At 47.4% G+C, this 19,918-nt stretch overlaps 1 protein-coding gene across 1 annotated transcript in view; it reads right to left on the bottom strand.

Moving 5' to 3' along the window:
- Positions 1 to 19,918, bottom strand: part of LOC144805256 (acyl-coenzyme A amino acid N-acyltransferase 1-like) — a 205,645-nt gene that overhangs the window by 13,401 nt on the left and 172,326 nt on the right. The window contains exon 3 of the mRNA XM_078671952.1: positions 134 to 635. Within this exon, the coding sequence (XP_078528078.1) occupies positions 134 to 596 (463 nt within the window). The 5' untranslated portion in view covers positions 597 to 635. The remainder of the gene's footprint in view (positions 1 to 133; positions 636 to 19,918) is intronic.

Raw genomic sequence — 19,918 nt, 5'->3', positions numbered from 1 at the left:
TCTTGGGCATGTAAATAGATTAACTAAAAGGTATCCTTGCACCCCTCCAATTTCACCAGTATCATAACTCAAGTATAAATACATACAAGTGACAAGACTAGAGGAAGGCTTCGCTGAGGATAAAGTCACTCACCTGGAGGTAGAAAAAGAGCTCCTCGAACTCTACCCTCTGTAATTTGTATCCGCTGGACCCCCGGAGCCACAAACCACCTCTCCACCGTTCGGCTAGCCAGTGGCAGTGCATCAGGGACAGGTGCTGTCTGTATTGAGTCATAAACTTCCACGGTAATCAGGAAGGGGCTGCCCATAACATCCCGCTTAGTCAGACTGTAGAATGACTTGACGGATTTGAGGGCCCAGAAGAGCCCCATTGGAAGCACCCCTCGGTAGGAACCACCACTAGCCTCAGCCCGCTCCAGGTCCACCTCCCCGGCGGCGTCCCCTCGATAGTATGCCTTGGACTGGAATTCGTAGCCCTTGTCATCCTTTAGAGATGCCCGAAGAGTCACCAGCTGGTTTGGCTTTAAGCCAGTGACATGGATTCGTACATGCTCGTCAGCGAGGGAGACCTCAGGAGTTACAATGACCTGGATCATTGATGAAGCAATTCACTACCTGGGTGTGTATGTTGTTAGCTGTAGGAAAAACACAAAAAAGGAAAACAATTAAGAATAAAGGCTCTAGTGAGTACTCAACAAGTCAGTCCATTGGTTGAACCATATACATGCCAGGTACCAACACTGCCTTTCTTAACTTCTATCGGTCCTTAAGCAGAATCAATGTGCATTTTTAAAATTCCTTCAAATGTCCTTGTATTATACACATTTTCCCAGCACCCCCTCCTCTGTGTAGCCACAGTTCACTTATTTATCTGCCCAGGTATCAGCCGAAAACTCCTCTTTAAATAGCATGAATGGGACAGCTTTGAAATAAAGTAAGGTTGTGTATGGATTACTATGTGGCCTTGGTGGATGAGAATAGGCGGCTCTTAACTAACCCTAGGCGTAGGACTACACTACGCTCACTGAGCGTGCACAGTTTGTGCTACTACGCAGTACGCAATTTGCATGTAGTACTGTGCAAAAACGCGTACCGTAGCTGCCATTTTTTGCTTGCTCGCGGTCCTCAACATCAAGTTGGCGACCGTGAGCGAGCAAAATCACCATCCCGGTGAGACTTTTTCCTTGTTCGTGATCAGCAACGACTAGTTGCCGATCGAGAGCGTGGAAAATAAACCTTCCGGCGAGATTCTCAATGTGGGGAGGTCAGGTTTCTCATTACGAGTGGTCGCGTATGCTTGCGACTGCTCGCGATGAGAAACTACCAGTCTGCGTTGAGAAACTGCCGCTCGAGTACAAATCTACTCAAGCGGCAGAAAACGACTGCTTGGACTGAGCAAGATGCTGTTTGCAATGATTGCACAGAGTGGACAAGCATCCGGCACTGTGCAATCAGTGCAAGCAGCATTTTCCCTACCGCACTACGCAGTTTGCGTAGCTTACATAGTGTGAAGTGCATTTCGCGTAGCTGTACTACGCAAACTACTCCCAGGGTTACTCTTAACCTTTTTTCTGAAACTCCTTCAATCCGTCTAAACAAACAAGCCTTGAACCTCGAGGGATCTAATGCCAAGGTGGAGGGAGAAAAAACAACTAGGGTTCTACTGGTCTGATGCTGATGAGTAAAGGGCCTCGTGCCTGACTGTTTGAATTATATTGAAAGAGAGACATCGGAAAGCTTCAAGGATGATTGATGTACTATGGTAAACGAATCTCAGGCAGAAGAGGATGTGACCTGCTGGATTCTTAAGATATTTTGCAGAGGACGCGGTTTGTAAGACCACATAGTATTATTGCGATATTCATATTGAGATATAAATATTGCTGGATAAGGGATTGTTGCTCGGAATAGAAAAAACATGACCCCCAGCCTATGCACCGAGGATCTCGAACAACATTCCTGCATCCATCAGGACTGCCCAACGCTGCTCCAATTCAGGAAAGAATTGAGGATTCACCTCTTTAAAGACCACTACACCACAATGAATTAACCATCCACAAACCAGCTTCCTCTCCTGTTACTCGTTGACTTCATGCTTCTCATTGAAAATGTAAAGCACTCAATTTGTATGACTATTTTGTCTTCTACATTTTGGATGTTCCCCTGCATGAGCTCCGGGTGCCAGTGAATCAATCATAAAGTGAATATGTGGGATTGTTAAAATGCTGAATGCATGTGATTTATATCACACCCATTTAGTTTCTATTATCATATTCTGTAATGTGATCATTAAGATTGTGTGAACATGTTTGCAGTATTTGCTTTGAAGGCTGGTGGCTTCATTTGACATTAGCTTCCTATTGATTTCATGGAGTTTCTAGAACGTCTTGTTTACTGTTCTTATTAGAAAGGATCACTGATAAAACGTACATAATTGAAAAGGCATCAGGCCTCTTTCTGTAAATTTTTTATACCAAGATTTTTTAACAACAATGAGTTTATGTTATAAAGGTCTAGCACAGCGGGCAAAGGATAGAGGGGAATCTTCATGTCACACAACTCTGGACCGGGCCACATAAAGTGATGTCTCCGGTCCCAGATGAAGGCAACCAGAAAGGGAGGCCTTTAGCCTTCTCTCACTGAGCAGCTGGACTCATGAGAAAAAGAATAGCAGACCTTGTGGCTGCATTGAACATAAGACCTATTGTTCAAACAACTCTGGAGGCGTGTACCATCTCTGATATGCAACATAGGTCTTATTTTCTGCTGTGATAGAATTATACTATTGCTTTGAAGAAGCAGAGGTAGTAACATAAGGGTGGGATTGCTATAAACTTATCACTGCAACCATTTTAGAGCGGTTCCTATTCAAACGTGAATGCTGCAGCTACCATTTTATTTATCTTCATTGATACAATTCCTATTATGTTCACTAGACTAAGGTTCTGATTTAAAACAATTTAACTAAATATTTTAAATGTATCCCTTGTATTCTAGCATCATTGAGCGTGCAATTCTTTAATGAAAGAGGGTTTGCAATCCCACTAACTATACTTGTAATGTCTCATGCAAATGATCGTTATCTGAAACACATCTCGCTCAAATGCTGCTCAGTAGTTGTTAATACACTGCAAAGAAGTCTTTGTTGATGGCTCCTGTGGTTGAGAGTCCTGATCTTCAGACCATTAAAAATGTCTATTGAGGCATTACGGCTTCACAAAATCGGCCACCAAAACAGTTTACCACAAAAATCAATTGAGCTTTGGAGCTCTCAGATTGAATGGGTTTCTCAGCACTCAGAATACTCAACTGCTGTCTTCAGTGATTACACAAAACCCCTGAATAATGGAATTGAATGTCAAACTGGATTCTATTGCTACTCTCCTACTTATTGTTTTAGATAGAATCATATCGCATGTCTTTACTACAACCACGTTGTTACAACGCAAACCATTACAACGCAAGTCGTTACAACTACTTGCTGTAGGGGGCAAAAGGTGTTGGATTTAAAATCCAGCACATTCCCTACTGTTGCACAAACTGGAGTAGGAATAGTCTCTGTTTGTGTGATCATGGGTGCACGAGTGCAAGATTAAGTGTTTGCATTCGTGAACGTATGGTTGAGTCAGTGTAAGGCTGAATGTATGACTCAATTTATCAACAAACCATATAACATAGTAAAGCATTGCAAACTAACTATCAATAAATAAAAAATGAAATCTTTTTGCTAATGTGTATGAAATAAAGATGCAAAAGCTTGCATACTCCATTTGCACTTGCTTTTTGGATATACAATCAGCATGAGATGTTTTCTACTTGTCACCCTGACACGTCAATGTGTCTGTGGATAGTCTGTATTTTAGTGAGGTGCATGGGTTAATAAACAATGCAATGGCTTTGGCAATGCTTGTTTTATTTTGTGAGGGACCTGAAGCTCCCCAGACGATGCAACAGCACTCTCGCTGTTGAGTGCTGCACGGCACAACCCTAAGGGTTATACCAAATTATAACAAAAACAATTGAAAATGACCGTCCGTCTGTCCACACTAATGCACAGGAGAACTCTTTGAATGGGTTTGTTACACTTTACCAAACAGAAATAAGAATTGGCAAAGTTGGTTTGTATTTAATAGGAGCAGCATAACAGTATCTAGTTGGTGAGTCACCGCAGGGATGTTGCCCAGATAGGCAGAGGAACCTTGACCCCCTGGAGAAGGACATTGTGGTAAAAGCTGTCAACTGCAGGTGAAAGGTGCAGTTGGACCGGTGCAATAGGGTGACATTGCCCTCTAGTGGCTGTTTGATTTGATTTAAAATTTATATAGCACTCGAATGCCCTGGGGTGTCTTGGCGCTGCTGTTTTCTTGAGAGTGAAAAGACGATGAAAGAGAATGCTCCTCTAATGACTGACGAGCCAAGTCTTAAGAGATTTTTGGAATGACAAAAGGTCTGGACTGTTCCATAGTTTTGCTGTTCCCAAAACGAAACCCCTGCCTCCCCATGATACTGGCTTGGCCGTAGGCAGTACTGAGTGCCTGGCATCCGAGGATCAGAGTTTACTGGTTGGAGTGTCCCAGACAAATCTCTCCTGATGATAGCCTGGACCAATGTTGTGCAGGGCCTTATCTGGTCATCCATCATGATCACGGTGTGGCTTCCTTTCCCTCTTTGAGGTGGGATGGATGTTCACTTGGGAGCTCACTCTGCTACAGATATGAGGATGCAGGATTAGACTCCACACTTCTCTGCATCTGAGCCCAAATCTTGTTTCTTCTACCAACTTTATCACCATGTTATGTTAAATGTTATGTTAATGGGTTTTTTGTATAGCGCGTGAATCACCCGGGGGCATCTCAGCGCTTACCCTGGAGGCTAGCATGAGGCGGATCAGGATAATGTTTGCTCGGGTACAAAGTCCTAATTAAAACAAGAAGGTTTTTAGTAGTTTCCTGAAGGTCAAAGGAGATGTAGATTACGCAGGGTCTCTGGTAATGAGTTCCAGTATTTAGGAGCAATATAGGAGAATGCTCTGCCACCTGTGCGACTTACGCGAATGCGAGGGATCTCCAGGAAAGCTAGTGAATTAGATCTTAAATTGCATTGGGATAGGTGCTTGGATATCTTGTTTTGCAGATAACGGGGGCCTTGCCCTTTAAGAGCTTTAAAGGAGAGGCAGCAGATTTTGAAAAAGGATCTCTTTTTCACTGGGAGCCAGTGCAGTTTTCTAAGAAGGGGAAGAGAGAAGGGGGGTTTGTGTGGGAAACATCCTTTACAACGCAACTTTTACCACGCAGTGCCTTTACGACGCAACTTTTACTAAGCAAACCATTACAACGCATTGCGCTGGGGGGCGCTCTAGGATAGGGAATACGTTTAATTTACTATCCAACACCTTCCCTAGTGTCCACGGGGACTGGAGTTGGAATAGTAAATTAAACTATTCACTATCCAGCACCCCAAAGCGCTATGCGTTGTAAAGGTTTTCGTTGTAAAAACCGCGTTGTAAAGGCATGCGTGGTAAAAGCATGCGTTGTAATGTCATACATCCGGTTTGTGTTGGTTTAAAACCTTCCTTGCTGTAGTATTTTGAATCACTTGAAGTTTGGAAAGCGTTTTCTCCCCCAATTCAGCCAGCAACGCATTCCCATAATTGAGCCGACTCACAACCATAGCCTGTACTACTGTTCTGCGGTGTTTTAGTGGTAAATAGAGGAGTATTTTTCATAGTAGGCGAAGGCTATGGTAGCACGACCTTGAGATGTTCTTGATGTTGTCTTTCATCGTAAGTTTTTGGTCTAGTTGGATTGCCAGACTTTTTACTGAGAGGGAAGGGGAAGGAGCTTCACCCAACTCTGATGGCCACCAATTCGGTGACCAGGATTGAGCGGCTCTGCCTAGGAGCATAAGCTCAGTTTTCCCCGGGTTGAGCTGGAGACAATGCTCTCTCATCCACTCCGAGATTGCCAACATTCCACCCTTCTAGTCGATGGCGTTGGAGCCGATTGGGAATAACAGTTGTGTATCGTCGGCGTATGAAACTATCTCGAAGCTGAATGGTTGCACAATTTTTGCAAGAGGAGCCATGTATATATTAAAGAGCGTGGGGCTCAAACACGAGCCCTGAGGCACACCCTTGTCAAGCAAGAATTTTTGAGATCCAAAGGGGCCTAGAATAGTGGTTTGGCATCTGTCAGATAGAAAATTCCTCAGCCACTGCAAGGCCACCCCCCGATGCCGCACTCCTGTAGTCTCTCCGCCAGCAGTTGGTGAGATATAGTATCGAAAGCTGCGGAGAGATCTAACAGGATCAATATCATAGATCCTCCGGCATCGAGGGTAAGTCTCAGTGTATCAGTTACAGCCAGAATGGCTGTTTCTGTGCTGAAACCGGGGCGAAAGCTTGACTGTGAAGGGTCGAGAAGGTTGTTATATTCTAGGTTCTGGCTAAGCTGTTTATTTACTACTGATTCTAGCATTTTCCCCAGCAGGAGTAACAGGGATATCGGTCTGTAGTTACCGAACTCCAGGGCTTCGGCCGATGGTTTCTTTAAAATGGGGCGCACAAATGCTTCTTTCCAGGAAGATGGAATACATCCGGTCAAAATCGAAGAATTGAAAGTTTTTTGTATTACTAGGGTACAGGCTGGGGAAAGAAGGGCCATGGTGCTAAGAGGGTATAGGTCAGATGGTGAACCTGATTTCACCGCCAAGAGTAGGCGGTTTGTATCCTCCATCGAAATGGGTTCAAACTGATTGAAGTGACAGGTGGAACAAGTCGACGGGTTGATCAACGTCGTCGGGATGTCAGTGAGCACGGTGGGGAAGTTGGAATAAATCCTGAAGATCTTTTCATGGAAGAAGTTCACGATGGAGTCACATAGTAGTTGGGATTCTAAAGGAGACTGTTTACAAGCTGGGGGAGCGGAAAAATCCTTAACGATGTTAAATAGTGTTTTGGCAGAATTTTCAGCTTGTTAAATTTGGTTGCAAAGATATGAACATCTGGCCCGTTTGATTAACTGATGGTAATGAGATAATGATGCAGTGATTTAAAAGCGAGTTTATCTACGGTATTTTTTGCTCTCCTCCAACGTCTCTAGCCCTTTGCATAAGGACTTTTTGCATTTCAGATCGCCTGAATACCAAGGGGCAGAGGGCCGCCGGGTATCTCTTTTTCATTGGAATAATTACATAGAACGTTTTAGCCAAGGTAGAATTAAAACTGGCTAGCATAGCCGAGGGGTTCTGGCAAAGTTGACCCGGATCGAACCATAATTGGGAAAATGTCTCATTGAAAGCTTCCAAAGTATGTGTTTTCCAGGGCCTAGCCCTACTGTTTTTAGTGGCTTCTGATGGCTCATATAAGGTGCCTTGGAAGGGGACTGGAGAGAGAATTGGATAATGCAGTGATCTGTCCAGGTGAGAGGAAGGGGAGGGTATACTCGTAGCCATTCTGAGTTTGTGAAAACAAGATCTAATGTATGGCCAGCCCCGTGTGATAAGCCGAGATCACTCATACTGGAGCTGAGCCTCGCTACTTCCGGGTTCGTTACATCCTCTCCATAGAAGTTAAAGTCTCCCAGGAGAGTGAAATTGATGGATGCCAGGACTTGCATGGCGATAAATTCCGTCAGGAGGTTGACAAAGTTTGTTTTGGGTCCGGGAGGCCGGTAAAGCAGTGCCCCGTCCCAGGATATTGATGGGGACATAGTGACTCTAAAAATTCCCAATTCCATTGAACACGTGGTGGAGAGCCATTGTACTTTTAGATGACTCTTAAAAGCAATCCCTATGCCACCTCCTAACTTCCCCGTTCTATCTAGATGGATACATTTATAGTCGGCGGGAATTGCAAGGTTAATGGTGGGATCATTTGTAGCCGTTAACCAAGTTTCGGTTAAAAAACATAGGTCAGGGGAGTAAGTAGCTATCATGTCCCAGATCTCGAAGGGATGTTTCGCAAGGGATCTGATGTTACATAGGATATGATTTGGGCTATTATGGATTTGAGAAGAGTCTATTATGGACTCATGAGCGGAAGAGCCGTCTGAGGTACACTGGAATCTACATAACTTACAGGACACAAGGACTTCTAGCATATCAGGGAATGGAAAAGGGCACCTACTCACTGAACCATGATTGTTGGAAGTGGTGGACCTTATCTCTCTCAGGGTGGCTCCTGAATAAGTGCGGCGCGTGGGAGATGGGGCCTGGGGAATGATTTGTGCAGCGTATCCCGCCTCCCGGCTTGGTCTGGCATGGACAGGCGCAGGCGGGCTTGAGTGCCAGTGGCGCGCCCCCTGCACGTGTCGGCTGCGCAGCAGGGCAGGTGCGCTCATTATATGCTGTTATGGTCAGGTGGTGCCACAACAACTAGCCCGTCGACCCGCAATCACCCCCAAGATGGCGGCTCAAATACTGTGGGCAAGCCTGTTCCAGACTCGGTCTCCAGACAGCGCCTACTCGGCTGAATTGGGCGAGCGGGAGGTGCGCAATCAAAGTAAGCTTCGTGTTCAATGTTTAAAAAAGAATAGTGCAAGTTAAAAAAAATCTTTACACAGGTTCCCGGCTTCCGCCTCAGGAATCCCTCAAAGGTGCACGCATGTGCTCTAAGGCTCAATTTAAATACTTCTAGGCCAGGTGGGCCACAACAACTAGCCCGCCGACCCGCAATCACCCCCAAGATGGCGGCATCAACTCTTTGCCTGAAGACTTTTACTATCCCTTGTAACCAACAAATGTATTTTTTGAATCCGATTCACAAGTCCCACATCATTATGTGGTGGTTAATGTATGCAAAGTACAACTGCAGTATCCTAAGAATTATCACCCCTATGAAACAACCAGAAATAGCCAGAGTGGGTAATATTATGTTATCCATGGCCGCATTGTGCCAAAAATAAATACAATCTCCTCCATTTGAGTGTTAGACCAGAGATGAGCAAATATGCCAGCATATGCCATTAGGATTATCATTATTATTCCAAGGCCCGTTTGTTCTACAGGATGACACATCATGCCAGAGGTACACGCCAGAGGCCAAAAGTTACAATCATTATACGCAGAATTGAAACTCATAATGTGAGAGCCCTAAAATGTCAAAGGTGGCACCATCAAGTCCTGGGTGTTCACTCTATGCGAAGGCTTACTACCATTGTGCCAGGGCATGCACTCTGTGATGGCAAATCCAAGCACTCTACGGCCACAGGTAAGTACACAGAACTCACATAGAGTATGGGGTCACTTAACGGCTAGGCTGGTATTGGACTTTAATTGTGCAACACTGCACCAGGACAGGCTTAAATCTGGATCTCAAAAAATACACTCAGCTTATACAACCTGCTCTGACCCCGGAAACCTACCTTCTTTGAACTGAGAATAACTCAGCTCTTTAGTTGGTTCCTGACTTTCAGATGGTTCAGCAGGTTTTTGTTTGCAGTTTTATATAGCAGGAGTTTATTCCGAAGGCATTAGAGAGCTTTCCATGAGCACCAGTTACAGTACACAAGGACACATTCATTTGTGGTAGGTACGGGGAGATTAAGCGCCACATGTTCACCAGTTTTCGGAGGTTGTAAACAGAGATTTGGGTCATTTGCGACTACTAAAAAGTGTTGTAGCATGTATCAACCCTATTTTGTGATTCTGTAACCTGTTAAGGACTCACAAAATAGGGTTTATGAGTTGATATTAGGAAGGGGTGTGCCAAAGGCATCCCTTCCTAATAGCAAGTTTCAAGGCCATGTATGATTGTTTTGCAACCGGAATGCGGTCGCGAAACAATTGCAGTTTACTGCCTACTTTCAGTAGGTGGTAAGCCAGTCGCAAATGGGAAGTGTACCCCAGTAGACCCCTTCTCCTTTGTGATTGGCAGCAAAACGTTTCATTTTTGTGTTTGAAACGCATCCGGTTTCCTTTAAGGAAAATAGCGACCTACCCCATCAATATTGATGAGGCAGGTCATTTGCGACCCCATTGGGAATTGCTAAATGTGTCTGAGACACAATAGTACATTTCTTTTGTGACTATTAAATTGTGGGTTGTAAAAGAAAATGGTCGCACATGTCGCACTAAGTGATTTGCCCTGAATCAGACTGTTGAACCAAGACTTGAACATGGTTCCACAGTTCCAAAGTTGGCAGGGCAGGATTCTTGTTTTTCCTGAAAGGGAGTTCCATAATTTTGACACTTGTAGTAGGCCTGTTCTTCTTCTGGGGGATTTCTTAGGGGTAGGGTTGTTCTCTGGGACATTTGATGAGCCACATTTTTTCAATGTAAGTATGCTGTTAACAGTTTGGACTGCTTCACAGTACATTCATTTGTAATGCTATAATACGTGCTTTTTAGGTCGAGCCTAGTAAAACGACCTCTTGGCATTGCTCTGGACTTTTCACACGCTCGTGCATGTGAAAAAGGCCTACGGCTTGTGGTTACGAGCAGCAGCGCGCAGTGTGCAATCTGTCAGATTTCACACACGCGCCAGCTGCTTTTATTGCTCTGAAAAACAACTCATTTTACATTAGATGCCACAGCGCCCCTCTCCGCCAAGTTTATGTTAAGCAAAATCAATTCTACGACTCAGGTGAAATGTGAATAGTGTAGATACAACCTATTTCTAAAGCTGTTTGCCTTCCAGAGAAGCACAGCCATTTTTGCATTTCAGGCCTTGCTCGCTGCCTTTGCCACTGGAGCCTTTTCAAATGTTTAATGGATGCATGTATTTTTAGGTTTCGCCTGGCGTCCGCTGCGCAGCAGCGTTCGCGCAGGCGAAATCTGTTGATCTACACTATGTGGCAATGTCCCGCCTTAGTCTACCATTGGCTAGCTCCATAAATGGAGGCTAGCCATTGGCAGACATTGTTGTCCGTCACTCTTTCCCCCGTCCGGACGCGAATCGTGGGCGTTCCCGTGCCTTTTTTTAAGTCCCGCCCCCTTTTTTCGTCACCCGCCCCTTTTTTCGTCACGGCATTCGTCACGGCATTTTGTTTTTGAGTTCATTACGAGTATGAGAGGTAAGACCTTTTTATTATTTATTTTTAGTAACTGCTAATGCTAATGTGTGTTTAATGCTGACTTTACTAATGTTAATGTGTGTTTAATGCTGACTTTACTGATAATGTGTGCTTATTTCCGTCGTGCCTGGCTGTCGTCTCCGTTTCCCGTCGTCCATGTATTCCTTTCCTATTTTGCTAATCTTATGTTTATTTCTTTGTTTTTCAGGTCCAATATGGCCCTTGGCGTCTCCGTGCAGCTGCGTGCTCCACTGTGCACGAAGTTGTTCCGACGGGTATGTATGCTGCTGTTTTGCTGTTGGAGGTAAGCCATTTTGTTTATTTTGCTAATCTTATGTTTATTTCTTTGTTTTTCAGATTTAACATGGCCCGTGTCATCTCCGTGCAGCTGTGTGCTCCGCTGTGCACGAAGTTGTTCCGACGGGTATGTATGCTGCTGTTTTGCTGTTAGAGGTAAGCCATTTTGTTTATTTTGCTAATCTTATGTTTATTTCTTTGTTTTTCAGGTCCAATATGGCCCGTGTCGTCTCCGTGCAGCTGTGTGCACTGCTGTGCACGAAGTGGTTCAGACAGGTATGTATGCTGGTGTTTTGCTGTTGGAGGTAAGCCATTTTGTTTATTTTGCTAATCTTATGTTTATTTCGTTGTTTTTCAGGTCCAATATGGCCCGTGGCGTCTCCGTGCAGCTGTGTGCTCCGCTGTGCACGAAGTGGTTCAGACAGGTATGTATGCTGCTGTTTTGCTGTTAGAGGTAAGCCATTTTGTTTATTTTGCTAATCTTATGTTTATTTCTTTGTTTTTCAGGTCCAATATGGCCCGTGGCGTCTCCGTGCAGCTGTGTGCACTGCTGTGCACGAAGTGGTTCAGATAGGTATGTATGCTGCTGTTTTGCTGTTAGAGGTAAGCCATTTTGTTTATTTTGCTAATCTTATGTTTATTTCTTTGTTTTTCAGGTCCAATATGGCCCGTGGCGTCTCCGTGCAGCTGTGTGCACTGCTGTGCACGAAGTGGTTCAGACAGGTATGTATGCTGGTGTTTTGCTGTTGGAGGTAAGCCATTTTGTTTATTTTGCTAATCTTATGTTTATTTCTTTGTTTTTCAGGTCCAATATGGCCCGTGGCGTCTCCGTGCAGCTGTGTGCTCCGCTGTGCACGAAGTGGTTCAGACAGGTATGTATGCTGCTGTTTTGCTATTAGAGGTAAGCCATTTTGTTTATTTTGCTAATCTTATGTTTATTTCTTTGTTTTTCAGGTCCAATATGGCCTGTGGCGTCTCCGTGCAGCTGTGTGCACTGCTTCTGCATGAAGTGGTTCAGATAGGTATGTATGCTGCTGTTTTGCTGTTAGAGGTAAGCCATTTTGTTTACTTTGCTAATCTTATGTTTATTTCTTTGTTTTTCAGGTCCAATATGGCCCGTGGCGTCTCCTTGCAGCTGTGTGCACCGTTGTGCACGAACTGGTCCCGATATGCTGCTCTTTTGCTGTTTGATGTAATCTATCTTTTTGATTTTGCTAATCTTAGGTTTTTTTCTCTCTTTTCTAGGTACAACATGGCCCGTGGCGTCTCCGTGCAGCTGTGTGCACTGCTGTGCACGAAGTGGTTCAGACAGGTATGTATGCTGCTGTTTTGCTGTTGCAGGTAAGGCATTTTGTTTATTTTGCTAATATTATGTTTATTTCTTTGTTTTTCAGGTCCAATATGGCCCGTGGCGTCTCCGTGCAGCTGTGTGCACTGCTGTGCACGAAGTGGTTCAGATAGGTATGTATGCTGCTGTTTTGCTGTTAGAGGTAAGCCATTTTGTTTATTTTGCTAATCTTATGTTTATTTCTTTGTTTTTCAGGTCCAATATGGCCCGTGGCGTCTCCGTGCAGCTGTGTGCACTGCTGTGCACGAAGTGGTTCAGACAGGTATGTATGCTGGTGTTTTGCTGTTGGAGGTAAGCCATTTTGTTTATTTTGCTAATCTTATGTTTATTTCTTTGTTTTTCAGGTCCAATATGGCCCGTGGCGTCTCCGTGCAGCTGTGTGCTCCGCTGTGCACGAAGTGGTTCAGACAGGTATGTATGCTGCTGTTTTGCTGTTAGAGGTAAGCCATTTTGTTTATTTTGCTAATCTTATGTTTATTTCTTTGTTTTTCAGGTCCAATATGGCCCGTGGCGTCTCCGTGCAGCTGTGTGCTCCGCTGTGCACGAAGTGGTTCAGACAGGTATGTATGCTGCTGTTTTTCAGTTAAGGTAAGGCATTTGGTTTATTTTGCTAATCTTATGTTTATTTCTTTATTTTTCAGGTCCAACATGGCCAGTGTCGTCTCCGTGCAGCTGTGTGCACTGCGGTGCACAAAGTGGTTCAGACAGGTATGTTTGCTGCTGTTTTTCAGTTAAGGTAAGGCATTTTGTTTACTTTGCTAATCTTATGTTTATTTCTTTGTTTTTCAGGTCCAATATGGCCCGTGGCGTCTCCGTGCAGCTGTGTGCACCGTTGTGCACGAACTGGTCCCGATATGCTGCTCTTTTGCTGTTTGATGTAATCTATCTTTTTGATTTTGGTAATCTTAGGTTTTTTTCTCTCTATTCTAGGTACAACATGGCCCGTGGCGTCTCCGTGCAGCTGTGTGCACTGCTGTGCACGAAGTGGTTCAGACAGGTATGTATGCTGCTGTTTTGCTGTTGCAGGTAAGGCATTTTTTTTTTTGCTAATCTTATGATTATTTCTTTGTTTTTCAGGTCCAATATGGCCCGTGGCGTCTCTGTGCAGCTGTGTGCACTGCTGTGCATGAAGTGGTTCAGACAGGTATGTATGCTGCTGTTTTGTTGTTGGAGGTAAGCCATTTTGTTTATTTTGCTAATCTTATGTTTATTTCTTTGTTTTTCAGGTCCAATATGGCCCGTGGCGTCTCCGTGCAGCTGTGTGCACTGCTGTGCACGAAGTGGTTCAGACAGGTATGTTTGCTGCTGTTTTTCAGTTAAGGTAAGGCATTTTGTTTACTTTGCTAATCTTATGTTTATTTCTTTGTTTTTCAGGTCCAATATGGCCCGTGGCATCTCCGTGCAGCTGTGTGCACCGTTGTGCACGAACTGGTGCCGATATGCTGCTCTTTTGCTGTTTGATGTAATCTATTTTTTTGATTTTGCTAATCTTAGGTTTTTTTCTCTCTTTTCTAGGTACAACATGGCCCATGGCGTCTCCGTACAGCTGTGTGCACTGCTGTGCACGAAGTGGTTCAGACAGGTATGTATGCTGCTGTTTTGCTGTTGCAGGTAAGGCATTTTGTTTATTTTGCTAATCTTATGTTTATTTCTTTGTTTTTCAGGTCCAATATGGCCCGTGGCGTCTCCGTGCAGCTGTGTGCACTGCTGTGCACTAAGTGGTTCAGACAGGTATGTATGCTGCTGTTTTGCTGTTGGAGGTAAGCCATTTTGTTTATTTTGCTAATCTTATGTTTATTTCTTTGTTTTTCAGGTCCAATATGGCCCGTGGCGTCTCCGTGCAGCTGTGTGCACTGCTGTGCACGAAGTGGTTCAGACAGGTATATTTGATGCTGTTTTTCAGTTAAGGTAAGGCATTTTGTTTACTTTGCTAATCTTATGTTTATTTCTTTGTTTTTCAGGTCCAATATGGCCCGTTGCGTCTCCGTGCAGATGTGTGCACTGCTGTGCACGAAGTGGTTCAGACGGGTATGTATGCTGCTGTTTTGTTGTTAGAGGTAAGTCATTTGGTTTATTTTGCTAATCTTATGTTTATTTCTTTGTTTTTCAGGTCCAATATGGCCCGTGGCGTCTCCCTGCAGCTGTGTGTACTGCTGTGCACGAAGTGGTTCAGACAGGTATGTATGCTGCTGTTTTTCAGTTAAGGTAAGGCATTTTGTTTATTTTGCTAATCTTATGTTTATTTCTATCACTCACTGCTGCACTCTCTCCTCAGCCTCTTACTGCACCATCCCTTCACTCTCTCCTCAGCTCCACTATACCGTCTCTTCACTGTTGCACTCTCCTCAGTCTCTCACTGCACCATCCTTTCACTGCTGCACTCTCTCCTCAGCCTCTCCCTGCACCATCCTTTCACTGATGCACTCTCTCCTCAGCCTCTCCCTCCACTGTCCCTTCACTGATGTACTCTCCTCAGCCTCTCCCTGCACCGTCCCTTCACTGATGCACTCTCTGCTCAGCCCCCCATTGCATCGTCGCCTTAACTGCTGCACTCTCCTCAGCCTCTCCCTGCACCGTCCCTTCACTGATGCACTCTGTTCAGCCCCCCATTGCATCGTCCCTTCACTGCTGCACTCTCTCCTCAGCCTCTTCCTGCGCCATCGCTTCACTGCTGCACTCTCTGCTCAGCCCCCCATCCAGGCTGCAGCCCTCACTCCTCCACTGCACCATCACTCACTGCTGCACTCTCTCTCAGCCTCTCACGGTACTATCCCTTCACTGCTGCACTCTCTTCAGTCTCTCACTGCACCATCCCTTCACTGCTGCACTCTCTCCTCAGCCTCTCCCTGCACAGTCCCTTCACTGATGCACTCTCTCCACAGCCTCTCCCTGCACCGTCCCTTCACTGATGCACTCTCTCTACAGCCTCTCCCTGCACGTCCATTCACTGATGCACTCTCTGCTCAGCCTCCCATTGCATCGTCCCTTCACTGCTGCACTCCCTTCAGCCTCACCCTGCACCGTCCCTTCACTCATGCACTCTCTGCTCAGCCCCCCATTGCATCGTCCCTTCACTGCTGCACTCTCCTCAGCCTCTCCCTGCACCGTCCCTTCACTGATGCACTCTGTTCAGCCCCCCATTGCATCGTCCCTTCACTGCTACGCTCTCTCCTCAGTCCCACTGTACAGTCCCTTCACTGCTGCACTCTCTGCTCAGCCCCCCACTGCACCGTCCTTTTAATGCTGCACTCTCTCCTCAGCCTCTCCCTGCACCATCCTTTCACTGATGCACTCTCTCCTCAGCCTCTCCCTCCACTGTCCCTTCACTGATGCACTCTCCTCAGCCTCTCCCTGCACCGTCCCTTCACTGATGCACTCTCTGCTCAGCCCCCCATTGCATCGTCGCCTTAACTGCTGCACTCTCCTCAGCCTCTCCCTGCACCGTCCCTTCACTGATGCACTCTGTTCAGCCCCCCATTGCATCGTCCCTTCACTGCTGCACTCTCTCCTCAGCCTCTTCCTGCGCCATCGCTTCACTGCTGCACTCTCTGCTCAGCCCCCCATCCAGGCTGCAGCCCTCACTCCTCCACTGCACCATCACTCACTGCTGCACTCTCTCTCAGCCTCTCACGGTACTATCCCTTCACTGCTGCACTCTCTTCAGTCTCTCACTGCACCATCCCTTCACTGCTGCACTCTCTCCTCAGCCTCTCCCTGCACCGTCCCTTCACTGATGCACTCTCTCCACAGCCTCTCACTGCACCGTCCCTTCACTGATGCACTCTCTCCACAGCCTCTCCCTGCACCGTCCCTTCACTGATGCACTCTCTCTACAGCCTCTCCCTGCACGTCCATTCACTGATGCACTCTCTGCTCAGCCTCCCATTGCATCGTCCCTTCACTGCTGCACTCCCTTCAGCCTCACCCTGCACCGTCCCTTCACTCATGCACTCTCTGCTCAGCCCCCATTGCATCGTCCCTTCACTGCTGCACTCTCCTCAGCCTCTCCCTGCACCGTCCCTTCACTGGTGCACTCTCCTCAGCCTCTCACTGCATTATCCCTTCACTGCTACGCTCTCTCCTCAGTCCCACTGTACAGTCCCTTCACTGCTGCACTCTCTGCTCAGCCCCCCACTGCACCGTCCTTTTAATGCTGCACTCTCCTCAGCCTCTCCCTGCACCGTCCCTTCACTGCTGCACTCTCTGCTCAGCCTCTCCCTGCACCGTCCCTTCACTGCTGCACTCTCTGCTCAGCCTCTCCCTGCACTGTCCCTTCACTGATGCACTCTCTCCTCAGCCTCTCCCTGCACTGTCCCTTCACTGCTGCACTCTCCTCAGCCTCTCCTTGCACCGTCCCTTCACTGATGCACTCTCTGCTCAGCCCCCATTGCATCGTCCCTTCACTGCTGCACTCTCCTCAGCCTCTCCCTGCACCATCCCTTCACTGACGCACTCTCTGCTCAGCCCCCCATTACATCATCCCTTCATTGCTGCACTCTCTGCTCAGCCCCCCCATCCAGGCTGCAGCCCTCACTCCTCCACTGCACCATCACTCACTGCAGCACTCTCTCCTCAGCCTCTTATGGTACCGTCCCTTCACTGATGCACTCTCCTCAGCCTCTCACTGATGCACCATCCCTTCACTCTCTCCTCAGCTCCACTATACCGTCCCTTCACTGTTGCACTCTGCACCCTCCCTTCACTGCTGCACTCTCTGCTCAGCCTCTCCCTGCACCGTCCATTCACTGATGCACTCTCTGCTCAGCCTCCCATTGCATCGTCCCTTCACTGCTGCACTCTCCTCAGCCTCTCCCTGCACTGTCCCTTCACTCATGCACTCTGCTCAGCCCCCCCATTGCATCGTCCCTTCACTGCTGCACTCTCCTCAGCCTCTCCCTTCACTGGTGCACTCTCCTCAGTCTCTCACTGCACCATCCCTTCACTCTCTCCTCAGCTCCACTATACCGTCTCTTCACTGTTGCACTCTCCTCAGTCTCTCACTGCACCATCCTTTCACTGCTACACTCTCTCCTCAGCCTCTCCCTGCACCATCCCTTCACTGATGCACTCTCTCCTCAGCCTCTCCCTGCACCGGCCCTTCACTGATGCACTCTCTCCTCAGCCTCTCCCTGCACCGTCCCTTCACTGATGCACTCTCTCCACAGCCTCTCCCTGCACCGTCCCTTCACTGATGCACTCTCTCTACAGCCTCTCCCTGCACGTCCATTCACTGATGCACTCTGCTCAGCCTCCCATTGCATCGTCCCTTCACTGCTGCACTCCCTTCAGCCTCACCCTGCACCGTCCCTTCACTCATGCACTCTCTGCTCAGCCCCCCATTGCATCGTCCCTTCACTGCTGCACTCTCCTCAGCCTCTCCCTGCACCGTCCCTTCACTGGTGCACTCTCCTCAGCCTCTCACTGCATTATCCCTTCACTGCTACGCTCTCTCCTCAGTCCCACTGTACAGTCCCTTCACTGCTGCACTCTCTGCTCAGCCCCCCACTGCACCGTCCTTTTAATGCTGCACTCTCCTCAGCCTCTCCCTGCACCGTCCCTTCACTGCTGCACTCTCTGCTCAGCCTCTCCCTGCACCGTCCCTTCACTGCTGCACTCTCTGCTCAGCCTCTCCCTGCACTGTCCCTTCACTGATGCACTCTCTCCTCAGCCTCTCCCTGCACTGTCCCTTCACTGCTGCACTCTCCTCAGCCTCTCCTTGCACCGTCCCTTCACTGATGCACTCTCTGCTCAGCCCCCATTGCATCGTCCCTTCACTGCTGCACTCTCCTCAGCCTCTCCCTGCACCATCCCTTCACTGACGCACTCTCTGCTCAGCCCCCCATTACATCGTCCCTTCATTGCTGCACTCTCTGCTCAGCCCCCCCATCCAGGCTGCAGCCCTCACTCCTCCACTGCACCATCACTCACTGCAGCACTCTCTCCTCAGCCTCTTATGGTACCGTCCCTTCACTGATGCACTCTCCTCAGCCTCTCACTGATGCACCATCCCTTCACTCTCTCCTCAGCTCCACTATACCGTCCCTTCACTGTTGCACTCTGCACCCTCCCTTCACTGCTGCACTCTCTGCTCAGCCTCTCCCTGCACCGTCCATTCACTGATGCACTCTCTGCTCAGCCTCCCATTGCATCGTCCCTTCACTGCTGCACTCTCCTCAGCCTCTCCCTGCACTGTCCCTTCACTCATGCACTCTGCTCAGCCCCCCCATTGCATCGTCCCTTCACTGCTGCACTCTCCTCAGCCTCTCCCTTCACTGGTGCACTCTCCTCAGTCTCTCACTGCACCATCCCTTCACTCTCTCCTCAGCTCCACTATACCGTCTCTTCACTGTTGCACTCTCCTCAGTCTCTCACTGCACCATCCTTTCACTGCTACACTCTCTCCTCAGCCTCTCCCTGCACCATCCCTTCACTGATGCACTCTCTCCTCAGCCTCTCCCTGCACCGGCCCTTCACTGATGCACTCTCTCCTCAGCCTCTCCCTGCACCGTCCCTTTATTGCTGCACTCTCTCCTTAGCCTCTCCTTGCACCGTCCCTTCACTGCTGCACTCTCCTCAGCCTCTCCTTGCACCGTCCCTTCACTGATGCACTCTCTGCTCAGCCCCCCATTGCATCGTCCCTTCACTGCTGCACTCTCCACAGCCTCTCCCTGCACCATCCCTCCACTGGCGCACTCTCTGCTCAGCCCCCCATTGCATTGTCCCTTCATTGCTGCACTCTCTGCTCAGCCCCGCCCCCCATCCAGGCTGCAGCCCTCACTCCTCCACTGCACCATCACTCACTGCTGCACTCTCTCCTCAGCCTCTTACGGTACCGTCCCTTCACTATCTCCTCAGCTCCACTATACCGTCCCTTCAAACTCTCTCTCTCACTACCTCACTCTCACTACCCCACTCTCTCTTTCACTAACTCACTATCTCCCTCACAACCTCACTATCTCTCACACTACTACACTATCTCTCATTCACTCTCTCTCTACCTCAATCTCTACCTCACTACTCAACTCTCTCTTTCGCACAGCATCACAATATCACTACCACAGTAACTATCTCTCAGTTCAGTTCAGTTCAAAATCTTTTATTCGATTAATAGTTTTGATAATCATAAAAAGTACATCATAGAAAATTAAGTACATTTGCGTAAAAACACATTATTATATTACAGGATAAAAAGAATATGTACAAGGTTGGTTCAAATGAACACGGACTCAATTAGACGTTATCTCCATAGCTTTACGAACTA

This window comes from Lissotriton helveticus, chromosome 1_2 (assembly GCF_964261635.1).
Source record: "Lissotriton helveticus chromosome 1_2, aLisHel1.1, whole genome shotgun sequence".
Taxonomy (NCBI): Eukaryota; Metazoa; Chordata; class Amphibia; order Caudata; family Salamandridae; genus Lissotriton; species Lissotriton helveticus.
The sequence above is the reverse complement of the archived record's forward strand: the minus strand, read 5'-3'. Positions and strand labels throughout refer to the sequence as shown.